Source organism: Cajanus cajan, chromosome 8 (assembly GCF_000230855.2).
Source record: "Cajanus cajan strain Asha chromosome 8, NIPB_CcT2T_4, whole genome shotgun sequence".
Lineage (NCBI taxonomy): Eukaryota > Viridiplantae > Streptophyta > Magnoliopsida > Fabales > Fabaceae > Cajanus > Cajanus cajan.
In genome coordinates, this window is record NC_138524.1 from 3,575,539 (window position 1) to 3,588,351 (window position 12,813).

At 32.8% G+C, this 12,813-nt stretch overlaps 1 protein-coding gene across 1 annotated transcript; it reads left to right on the top strand.

The window, feature by feature from the left end:
- Window positions 1–1,366: 1,366 nt before the first annotated feature.
- MRL1 (Pentatricopeptide repeat (PPR) superfamily protein) lies at window positions 1,367–12,437 on the top strand. The gene is made up of 19 exons (XM_020358599.3): window positions 1,367–1,831; window positions 2,082–2,796; window positions 2,934–3,204; window positions 3,452–3,515; window positions 3,597–3,741; window positions 3,820–3,935; window positions 4,029–4,157; window positions 4,268–4,441; window positions 4,543–4,707; window positions 4,896–5,036; window positions 5,994–6,093; window positions 6,961–7,069; window positions 7,164–7,255; window positions 8,155–8,245; window positions 8,576–8,807; window positions 8,906–8,998; window positions 9,960–10,008; window positions 10,893–10,986; window positions 11,699–12,437. Exons 1-19 carry the CDS (start codon window positions 1,520–1,522, stop codon window positions 11,961–11,963), a joined length of 3,357 nt encoding a protein of 1,118 aa, XP_020214188.1. The 5' UTR covers window positions 1,367–1,519; the 3' UTR covers window positions 11,964–12,437.
- Window positions 12,438–12,813: the final 376 nt, after the last annotated feature.

Here is a 12,813-nt window from a genome sequence, read left to right on the forward strand (position 1 = left end):
CATTATACAAATTCAATAATATGAAAAACAAATAAATTAAAATTATTATTATTTATTTTATTTTATTATTATAGTTATTATCTTAATATTATGATTTATTAGTAACACAATAATTTTATTAGAATATATAAAGACTACTTTATTAGAATATATAAGACTACTTAAATAATGATTGTCACTTAGATATTTTAGTTATGCTTGAAAGACTATCTTAGTTTAAAATATTATAATTCTTTAATTTCAAATATTTGACTATATTTAACTACTTTAATTTCATATTTCCTACATTACTTTTTTATTTGCACTTAAATGTTATTTACACCATTTTAATAATAAGTTTTAATTTTAAATTTTGGAATAAAATAATGAATTTTTATATTTTAAGAAAAAAAATATCTTTCATTTCATTAAATAGTTTAGTTTGATTTGGATTGCAAATTTTCTTCAATAAATCTAATCCAAATCAAATCATCAAAATTGTTTCGTTTGAGTTTTAGTTTATCTCAAATTTGAATCAAACCAATTCGTGAATATCAAAAAAAAAAATACGAGTCATGGACAAGGAACAATTCCTAGTAAGTTTTTAACGGGAGGGACATATAAATGAATCAAGAAATGAAAGAGATTTAGATGTTGTACAAGTATATAACTATACAAATGATAATAACTTATAAGAAAATAAATTATATATCAATCTAATGCATTTAATTTTCAATAACTCGTTATTTAAAATTTTCATATTCAAATGTGATTGACTTGAAGTAATTTTGGGACATATAACTTCGTGAAAAGTTTCTATAAAATGTGAGAGTTTGAAATATCTAATGTTGGTTTGTAAGAATAATCGTCAACCCTAAATGCAACAATGTGTCACATGGAACTCTTTTACATTTTTTTCTCATTCTTTTCCATGTTATTCTTTTCATATTGATATTTATCCAACCACAACCAAAATTAAGATAATGTAAAAGAATTGAAAATGAGTTTGAATAAAATAGTGTTGTGTAATAAAACTCAAATAAAGATAACAAATAATAATAAAATAATGTTGCCTAAAATAACTTCAATAGCTTGGATATAATTATAAAAAAAAATTGTGAGTGACACTTTTTTTAATACTCTCTTATTATTCGTTGAAAATTATAAATTTTAATAAATCTTATATTAAATGAAGAGAGAAAGTTGTTAGATGAAATAAAATTTTTATAAACATTGTGATTTTAAGGTTTAGTAAGTTAAAAATAGTGAAGAAAGAAAGACATTGTATTCTAAGGTGGTTAGACGGTAGTAGTAAAAAGTTGGTAGTAACGGTTATTTATAGAATGTGGAGTGGGAGGGGTCTGTGTGATAACGGAAAAACAAAAATGCGCCACGTGAGCAATAATTCGGATGAGCAAGAAGTCGTGTCTCTGGTTGCACAATAGAAGCTAAGCTAAGCTAAGGTAAGCTGCTTCCTCTCCTCTCCTCTCCTTCATGCTAATGCAAACTCTCTCTCTCTCTCTCTCTCTCCTCTTCATCCATGGAAGTTAACCTCTCTTTCTCTCTCAACCACCACCGCTCCCTCGCCCTAACCTCCCGCACTCCCTCCCTCTCCACTCTCCGCACTCACTTCCTCGGCTCCCTCCACGCTCTCCGCCCTCCTCCCCCCTCCCTCCGCTCCCGCAACAACCGCCGCAACAACCTCCGCCTCCTCCGCCTCCACTCCCCTCGCTTCGTCTTCAAGGCCTCCTTCACTTCTCACTCCGTCATCGTCCTCGTCCTCGTCGTCACTCTCTCCGCCGTTTCCTTCCTCCACTTCACTCTCAACAAGAGAAAGAAATCTCTCAACCAGGTACCCTAACCCTCACTCACTCTTCATCTCTTTCTCTTTTTTCCATATACAATAACAGCGTCGCTGTATTCTACTCGTTTTAAATGGATTCGTATCCAGTAATTTGGAAACTCTTCAGCTTAGTTACGATATTCATTAGATGCTTTTTTAGGTTTACGGATGGAGAATTACTGCTGCGAATGTGTAATTCGTGAGTTATTGATTGCGTGTTTCTATAATTAGCATGTTCCTTACTCTTTCGTTAATGCAGACACGTGGACATGCCAAATTTGTGTTGTCGCCGCAGGGAACTAGTGTTGGGAACCAGGTCATTGATGGACAGATTCTCGGTTTTCCGGAATTTCAAACCGATAATAATAGCACACTGGCTGAAATGGCCAAGTTGAAGGAACACCATGAGGAAGACTACCTATTTTTGAAATCTTCGGTGGTGCAGGAAGTGGCCGTCGCGACTGAGGCATCAGAGTCTTCGTCGTCTGTTATTGACTCCGGTGCCAATAGTAACAGCTCCAAGGTATTGGATGAGTCTTTTTTATCAATGTCTTTCCCGCCAAGTTCGTTGCAGCCTCTAGAGTTTGCTGAGGAAATGGCTATACAAGTGGAAGAAAGTCAAGATAAAGTTGACTCTGATCTCGAGTTGCCTTTGGATATGGTTAAATCTGAGCATACTGCTTCTCCTGCTTGTGTAAATGATGCATTGGCGACGGTTGATGAACATACTAAGGAAAAAATTGAACTAGGTGCCATCAATGGTGATTTCTTTTTCAGTGAATCAGTCAGGGAGGGGCTGTACATGTTTTATGAGGATAACAAGTCTGCAACTGGATCCATGACACCACTGAGTGGTTTAAAGTCATTTTCTCCCCGTGCTTCTTTTATGAATAAAAAAGGATTTCCCTCAGCGATGGGAAATGGCACACTAAAATCATCAGGACTATCTACAGATATTTCTCTTCAAAGGGCAGGTAATTACATGAAAGAAAATGCATTATCATATATCAATTAATTATTGATATAGTTGGTCAAATCTTTGCAAAATATCGTGATGAGCAATCCAAAATTCAAAAGAAAACTCATATGTAAACCATGTTTGTTGATTCAGAACACGTCAAAGGAGCAGTTAAAATTTCCAGTCACAAAGAAGGCTACCCTCCACAACTTGTGAGTAAAATCTTGAGGAAAGGCAGCAGCTCTTTAAGAGACAGGGAAAGGAACAATATGGATCACAATAATAACAATGTTTTCCCCCTGAATGCTCACTCAATCAAGGTGCATGTTGATCAGAAAAATGATCAGATCATGGTGCATGATGATCAGACAATTGATCCTTCAAAGCATCTTAACAAATACAATAATTTGCTAAAAGCTGGCAGGTAATTTGCTAACCTGATCTGCCTCCAACGAGAGCTGAAAAGCAGAATCTTGTTTGTTTATGAGAATACGGCTTGTTGGAGTTTTAAACATGAAACAAATTTGATTTGAATTAAAAAATGAGGCGAAACTCCTTCCTTCACCCCTTTCTTATTTATTGACTAATATGATCATGATGTCCTTCTAACCCACTTTTACTATAACTTTTAAGCTTGGGGAGCTTATCCTGAAGTACATTGATTTTGTTAGGTTACATGAATGTGTGGAATTGCTTAAAGATGTGGAAACAAAGGGTTTATTGGACATGACCAAGGTACGCGCATCTTTCTGACTGTTACTTGATATTCTGTTCTTCAATTGTGTTCCTCTTACATGCCATTTTTACTGGTTATAGGTTTATCATGCCAAGTTTTTTAACATCTGCAAGAAACGGAAGGCTGTTAAAGAAGCTTTTGATTACACTAGGCTTATTCCAAATCCAACGCTGAGTACATTTACTATGCTTATGTCAGTGTGTGCACGCTCCCAAGATTCAGAAAGTAAATATCCTGGTTACCCTCTGAAACGCTCCTTCTTTGTCATCTTTTCAGTTCATGACATTTGTATTGTGTATTCAGGGGCTTTCCAAGTTTTGCAGCTTCTTAAGGATGCTCGACTAGAACCTGATTGCAAACTTTATACCACTTTGATATTAACTTGTGCAAAGAGTGGGAAAGTTGATCTAATGTTTGAAGTACAATATCTCTCTTCAACTCAACATAGCATGATATTATTACATGTAATATATTTTTCTATAACCAATAAAAATGTTAATCTGTGTGCTTAGGTGTTTCACAAGATGGTTAATTCTGGAGTGGAACCTAATGTTCATACCTATGGAGCACTTATTGATGGTTGTGCTAGAGCTGGGCAAGTAGCTAAGGCATTTGGTGCTTATGGGATAATGAGGTCAAAGGTACAATTATTGCAACGTGTCTTTCTAACTAACTATATTCATAGTGGTATGAGTTGAGTTCCTCACAGTTTTTTAATTGTTCATGCTGATATGATGTTTGTATGCAGTAGAACGTGAAGCCAGATCGTGTTGTATTCAATGCACTTATATCTGCTTGTGCCCAATCAGGAGCAGTAGATCGTGCTTTTGATGTGTTAGCAGAAATGGCAGCTGAAACACAACCCATCAACCCAGATCACATAACTATAGGTGCATTGTTGAAGGCATGTACAAAATGTGGTCAGGTGTGGTTTCTTTCTTCTCCAATCACCGCTTATTGTACTTTACTAGAAATCTATTTAATGTGTAACAATACTGATTTTTTTGTTTTTTGTTTTTTTTGCAGGTTGAACGAGCACAGGAAGTGTACAAGATGATACAAAAATATAACATAAAGGGATGTCCAGAAGTTTACACCATTGCCATTAATTCTTGCAGCCAAACTGGAGATTGGGAATTCGCTCGAACTGTATACAATGACATGACCCAGAACGGGATCCTCCCAGATGAGGTACTTTTCTTTTTTTTTTTTTCAAAAAAATTTCTTGGTGATATGGATTATTAAAATATTTAGTTTATGTGGATTTTAAAACTTATAAAACTTTTATTTGTATGGTGGTTTCTTAAATCCATTCTTGTATGTGAAGTTTTATCCTTTCTATTATGTTGTTTGCTTACTGAAGTTGACTCATCATGCAGATGTTTCTAAGTGCACTAATAGATGTTGCTGGGCATGCTAAAATGCTGGATGCTGCCTTTGATGTCTTGCAAGAAGCCCGTAAAGGAGGAATTAATATTGGAATAATGTCATATAGCTCATTGATGGGTGCCTGTAGCAATGTATGTCTGGTCAAGTAATATGATTTAATTTAAGTTGGAAAGAAAAGGAAAACCTTTTGTCATGAATCAAAATATCATTAATGAGTCCGGTGTTACCCTCGGAGCTATCTTTTAGTCATGCAACCCAAAAAATTAATTATTGATATCAACCTTTATATATTAAACACCAATTTTTATTTTGCACGAGAGTGTTTTTAGGGGTTTTTCTTCAATGAGAGGATTTGTAGGAATTTTTTTAACTTCTTATCTAATTTGATTTTTATTTATCAAAGTTATTTATGAATTAAATATTTTAAAATAAATTATCAATAAATAAAAATAAATTTTCTGTTACAATACAAATTATTTATCATAAATCTAAAATATAATTTATGTATTTAAAAATATTTTTGTATATTAATTTTAAATAAAATGTATATTATCCAAACATAGTATTTATTTATACATATCTGTGCATTGAACATGCTAAAATTGTAGAGTATACATAAAAGGTAAAGGAACTTAGTTAGAATGAAGGTCTACTTATGGGATAATAGAGTGCATTTGAATTATGTATTAAAAAACAGATGATAAAAGATGTTTTATGTTTTAAATAAAGTCATTAATTTGGGAAAATTCAATTCATTTAATGACTGTTATTAGGTTTTCTACTAGGGGAATGGGGGATGTAATAAAGGTACGAGTTTTTCTTTAATTACCAGGCATTCTAGCTATTGATTTTAATTAAGAAATATGTATGGATGTAGGATTGTAATCTTTCAGTGTAGTATCTAAGGAAGATGACCATGAATCTAGAAACTAAAAATAATATTGTACAAGTATGACCTACGACAACTACTGTGTACAAAATGGGTCTTTTCCATGTAACTCGTGTTTTTTTTCAAATCTTTTGCTGCCTGCATTGAATTCATCATGCCAAAAAATATGCTACTAACTAGTGGCAAATGCTTGTTCCAGGCAAGAAATTGGCAGAAAGCATTGGAGCTATATGAATATATTAAATCTCTTAAATTGACGATAACAGTTTCAACAATTAATGCTTTGCTCACTGCACTTTGTAAGTTTGACTTTTATCTTTCTTTCTTTTCATTATTACATTTACTCAGGTTCTTTATGCTTCAGCACTAAATGTTTGATTAGGAAGCTGATCAATAGCTTGGAAAAGTAGTTCCTTTTAAAAAAAAATAACTGCAAATCTGAAGTATGTGAATTCAAGGAACTTTAAGTTAATAGGTGTAGTATCTGAAGATGGAGAGATACGAGAGACCAAAGGAGACTCATCACATGACTAGGCAGCTAAAGCTAACATTTCTTAGAAAATTTACTCTTCATTCATTCTTGGGTAATAACTTGTAAGTTATTGCTTTACTTGGGACAAGTCAAAGTTAGGGGACCATTGTCGACAAGTGAAGGCGAGGCATGAGTCACTATTTACAGAGACACAAATAAATCCTGAATTTAAAACTCGGATTGCTTAGTACTAAAATACCTCTAGGAATATAATCTTAACCAAGGCAAGAACTCTAATAACTTGTCACATTTGGCGACCAGAATTAAAACAAAATGAGAAGAAGAGAGAAATAGAATGGTGTGGTGGAAAGAAAGAGTGAGAGAATCAGAGAGAATTTTATTGTGAAATTGCTAATCTGCCTCAACCCCATTACAGTTACTGAGTACTTTTTCGTACATTTAATTGAACTTCTAACTGCAGGAAGCAGATCTTAAAAAACTTGTAACTGAACTTGATTTGACTTTGGTTAATGATTCTTTTCCTAAAACATTTATTGTAAAAGAATTGTGTGACAACCATTTCTACCTTAGTTTTGCTGCAGTTGTCTTCCCAATCTGTGCTGTAGCATTTTTTAAGTTTAGCTGATTAATGGGGAAAATGGAGTTTCATAAACATTGTATGATTTCCATACAGGTGATGGAGATCAATTTCAAAAGGCTTTGGAGGTTTTATTTGAAATGAAAGGATTAGGATTGCGTCCAAACAGTATCACGTACTCAATACTTATAGTGGCCAGCGAGAAGTAAGTGGTCTAAGAGGATTTTGTTATCAAATTAATTGTTTGGTTTAGTTTAGTTTATTTCTCAACCAATTTCCTATTTTGCCTCCCTTGATAGAAAGGATGATATGGAAGCAGCTCAAATGCTCCTTTCTCAAGCCAAAAAAGACGGTGTAGCAACTAATCTCATCATGAGTCGATGCATAATTGGTGAGTCTCATTGTATTTTGTTAGTTTTAACTCTGGCCCTATATTGCTTTACCTTAATCAAGTATTTTCTTTGATTTTGCTTTAAAAATCGCCTGTTTCCCATATTACTTCTATCATCATTAGGGGCTATATTATTATTATGTGATCTTGGCAAATACATTGAGAATTGATATTATACTTTTCACTTTTGCATTTGTTTTTGTGCTGCTACCTATAAAACCCAAATACTTGATACAAATTCTTAAAAATTCAAGATATGAATATGATTAGGTTTAGATATGTTAGCATGAATTAAAACAAAAGCATATTTTACATAAATTTCCAAATGTTTGTAGAGAGACATATTTTACAAATGATATAGAGGAAGAGAATAGACTTGTACTGGAGCTGTGTATAATTTAATCCTATTCAAAGCATCAGAGATGTATTCCAAATGTATCTGTAAACAAAAATTCTTAAAAAAAGTGAAAAAAACTGGATGATACTCCTTGGATATCATACATGCATCTGCATTATATACAAGTATAATAATAATACTTTGTCATTTTTGGAGTATTTGGGCTTTATAGGTTCTTACATATTCTTTCACAATTTTGTGTTTTTCCTATATGTTAATTGTATTCAATGAAATACGAAATATTCCTAAAACGCCATTTCATATAAAAAATACAGAAATCATGATCAACTCTTTTTCCTCCCACCAAATTATAAAAGAAATGCATTACTCTCTTATAATATGCATTGAATTTTATTCATGGGATTAGTGCTTAATTTTCTGTGAACTTCAAGCAGAAAATGTGATGGATTTTGGTTATCTTGTGGCCTAAATCTATTCATATATTATGCCTTGAGTGTTCCATGGTTTCTAAATCCTGATAGCACTTTGGTTTCTCTGAAAGGAATGTGCCTGCGGAGATTTGAGAGCGCTTGCCTTATTGGTGAACCAGTTTTATCTTTTGATTCAGGACGGGCACAAGTTGATAACAAATGGTATATGTTATTTAAATTTTGCAACTTTTCTTAAGACACGATTCTTTTTTAACTGTTTACTTAAATATAGACATTTATATTTTTATTTCTTCAATTTATACATCTCAGAGTGCTGCTTTTTTATAGAGAAACTATTGCATTTCTGTAACATTTTGTTTGAAATTTTCAATCTTACCCAATCGACTTGTCAGAGAAGAAAAAATTTAGTTAATAACACAAGGGAAGTCTGTAAGACACCCTTCCCTGTTTTTTATGATCATTAATTTTCTCAGGCTTCTCTTCTAGATTATTTTCTTTGTGGAAGTTTTTAATTCTGCTTTTACTATTAAGGACATCACTGGCCTTAATGGTGTATCGTGAAACAATTGAAGCTGGTGAAAAACCTACAAGTGAAATATTGTCACAAATTCTGGGATGCCTGCAACTCCCGTATGATACATCTGTGAAAAATAGACTTGTTGAGAACCTAAGAGTAAGTGCAGAAACTTCAAGAAGGTCAAGCCTCTGTTCATTAATAGATGGATTTGGTGAATATGATCCTCGTGCATTTTCAATACTTGAGGTCAGTATGGAGCTGAAACTGATTCTATTCAATGTCTAGTGTCTTTATTGTTTCTAAGGGAACCTGGACCATCATATGATGCTGTAATAATTATGTAGGAATCTGCTTCACATGGAGTTGTTCCATCGGTATCATTTAAAGTGAGTCCTATAGTTATTGATGCTAAAGAATTGCATGCTTCTACTGCTGAGGTGAGCTTGTCAAATTCCTACAATGATTATTTATGTTGCATAAAAGCTTTGCATTTTAACTGTGAAAGGCTAGAGAAAGATAGAACTGTATGTGTGGGATTCATTAACTCAATTATATTTGGGAACTACATTCACTGAATTTCTATTTATAGGAATCAGGTTGGGTACAAGTAATATATGCTTGCTATATTCCAAGGTTAACAAACAAGTTTAAAATTCAATCACGTTGTTTCAGAAAAAATGTGCTTCAGAGTCATTGTACATATAATTAGCACTCAAGATAAATAAATGGAAGTATTTTTTGCCTTTTGTTTTTTGAGAGACTTTCAACCTTTTTTTTTTGTCAGTGTGTGCAGTACTCTTAGGTTTTATTTTATAACCACATTTGATATTTGGTGCATATATACGATCTACTATGACTGATGTGCAAATTTTCTCCAAAAGTTCTAATGATGGATCCAATGGTCTCTCGTTTCACTATTTATCCACTGTTCATGTCTCTCTTTCATACTTCATGTACAACTGAGGCATTTACAAATTTGACATACAAACACATGCACAAGATAGACACTTGTGCCAATGTAAGGAGGCATTTGGTAGATGGAAAGTTTTTTCATACCCAGAATCAGGAATCACAATTCTCATGAATCATTAAATATTTATAAATGTTATTTGGGAATAAAAGATTTTTACTACTTTAAATAAATAAATTAAGGTAATGTAATATTTTTATCGCGATAAAATACTCCTTTTAACTTAGGAATGTTAGCTTTTCACCCACCCCCATGGTAATAATTTAGCGGGAAACCTACATAAAAAAAATCATGGAAAACCATGTTTCATAGGAATGTTACTTTTTAGATGATAAACCAAATGTGAGAAACTAACATTCCCAACTCCAAGTACCAAACACTCCCTAATTGTTAAATCCATATCCCTAAATCCATGCAAATTTTAACAGGTGTACCTGATAACTGTTTTGAAAGGTCTCAAGCATCGACTAGCAGCAGGTATATCCATCATCCTTTATTAATATCAGTGCTGCATTTAACTTGTTAAACTTTATATTCATAGAAATATTCTCCTCTCATTACTTATAATTCTTGCTGATGACTAATAATTCCACTACCTGGATAAGTAAACGAATTAAATGTACAGTGAAAGTTGATATTGTTTTTTTTTCTTAACCTTTTCAATGATCGCATGGAAAGGAAAAGCTGGCAACAGTTGATTAACATGGATATGCTTTATTTTTTTTACTTGAGTATCATTATCTATAACAAAACATGATTGTTACACATAAGCTAGTCAGTCTCCATATATCCTCCATTTCTCAGCACTGCTTTTTCTTTCCTTCTAATTAATGATTTTGCCAACTATAATAAGGACTTGTTTTCTGTACTCAGCAACAAATATTGTGATTAAAACCTTGTTATTATGACATTTTTCCTAATCAATCTCTTAGCCATCCATTTTGAAATTTTCAATTGGTGATGATTTAAGTCTACAACCTGCAGTTTTTGTTTTGAAATACTATTCCAGGATTCTCTTTTTTCTGTTTTAACAATCATTGTTTAGACAAACTGTATTAATAATTGTCAGATGTGTTTTTACAAGTTTTACTAAAGAGAATTGATATATCCTCCGAATCAAATAAGCTGAATCATCCTCCGACCAAAGATAAAAAATTTTAAAATTTAAAATCAATTATTTTATAATCAAATGTAATGACAGGTGTAAGTTTTTAAATGGATTGGCTGTTTTTTCGACTCAATTTTTCGGAGGAATTAGAATTTCTCTTTACTAAACCAACAGAACGCATGTGGTAGAAAATATTGCATTATAGTGTACTGACTTCTTTGGTTGGGGATCCCGATGAAAATATTCTTTGCAGGTGCAAGATTGCCCAATATAATCATTTTATTGCCAGTTCAGAAAACAGAAGTTGTGTCTCCCAAGGGGAAGAAGATTATTAACCTTGCAGGAAGGTGAGATGGTCAATACAAATGCATCCGTTTTGAAAATGATTTTAACCATATAGTTGCATCACATATCTGCAACAATCTACTGTTTAAACGTACAATATAAACTACTCTATTCAAATTTGTTGAGTTGGAAGAACCCACTTTATGTTTAAATGCATGACGCCTATATACATTTTTGGTTGCTAAATCAAATTTGTAAATCTTAACGGACATAACTTACATGTTATTCTGATGGTATTTTGGGGTTATTTTCCAATGAAAACACAGCATTTATATCAGTTATTACATGTTATATTCATTGAAGATCCATTACATTTGTTGCACATTGGCATATTTTTTATATTTTACTGATAGAGATTTTAGTGAGTCATTTACTGTATTTGACACATCCACATGTTAGTTACAAGATGTATAATTGTACATGTACATTGAATATCTTAAGCTTCAGTGGTCAAATGGAACGATCAAGTCAAATTTCAATTTTCCTAATTTTTTCTTTAAGCGGGTGTTTGACTATCCCGGGTAATATGTAGTTGCTTGCAGTTTTGCAGTTTGCACTATATTTTAAGGAGATTGTCATAAACGTGATTTACATGTGAATGAAAAATTGGAAGGTGTTATTGTGTGAAATTATTCAATGTTTTTAGTGTATAAAGTGTCTAGATAATATTGTTTAAGAAATTTGTGTAACCAATGTGCAATATTTTGGCTTCAGAGCTGGCCAAGCAATTGCAGCGTTATTGAGGAGGCTTCAGATTCCTTGCCAGGGTAATGAATCGAATGGGAAGCTTAGAATTAACGGTGTGGCTCTGAAAAAATGGTTTCAGCCGAAACTTGCATCTCCATTTAGTGGTAATCTGGGATCTCCAGCAACATTCAGAGGAAAACAAGGTGATTGGAGCTCATCCCTATCACGACTGGGCAGAAGTATTAGTCTTCAGCAACGAAACATCCGAACTCGCAATCTATCTTTGGACTAAAGTGTTCATGTTTTGATTACCAGCGGAAGACAAGCATTCACTAAACCATGCATCTTAATGTTTTTTCAATATATAAGTTGAAAGCTCCTTCATCCTATCCTAATGGTATAATAGAAGAGTGATTTAGACCCAAGAAAGCAGATAATGCCTTCTTGAGTGCTGAGGTCATTGAATGCTAGGAGCAGGGAAACTATAGGACATCTCAGCAAGTTCATTTTGGTGAACAAGGTTATACCCGCGATAGAATGAATATAAATGGCTCACAACTCTTTCTTTTGTGATTACCTGCAGCTAGGTCATGGCCTTTGCAACGCGGATTATATATATGTATATGTATGATGATAGAGATGCAGATATTTCATGTATGTGCTATCGTTACATGTATTTTTTGTCTAGAACTCTCCAGATGTAAACTAAAAAATCAGACGATTTTGATATTTTTTATAAGATCTTTCAGTATATTCTATCTTCGTATTTGAGAATGATTTGTTCCTGAAGGTATTAAAAAAAGAATGATTTGTTCCTTAATAATCATTCAAAATTAAGTTGGAGTATGAGTTAACATGATTTTAGGTAAATATTTATGTTTTGTATTTAGGAAGCTAGTTTAACTAGTTTTTGCATTAGATTGAAAAATTTAAATTTTACTATTTACTTGTTTTTAAAACGAAAATATCCAAACATGAATTATTTTACTCCAACTTTTTAATGAATTTTGTACAATTAATTTCATTGAAGATTGGCTTTGCAAATGTCAACCGAAACACACTCATAGACGTTCTAACTATTATTAATTTATTATTACTAGTTTGCTACTACCATTTTGACTTCTATCTGTTCAACTAAAAAG

Coding starts and splice junctions, on each gene's coding strand:
- MRL1 (XM_020358599.3), top strand. CDS start 1,520: ATGGAAGTTAACCTCTCTTTCTCTCTCAACCACCACCGCTCCCTCGCC. Junction 2,797..2,933: donor TATTTCTCTTCAAAGGGCAG/GTAATTACATGA, acceptor TTGTTGATTCAG/AACACGTCAAAGGAGCAGTT. Junction 3,205..3,451: donor AATTTGCTAAAAGCTGGCAG/GTAATTTGCTAA, acceptor TGATTTTGTTAG/GTTACATGAATGTGTGGAAT.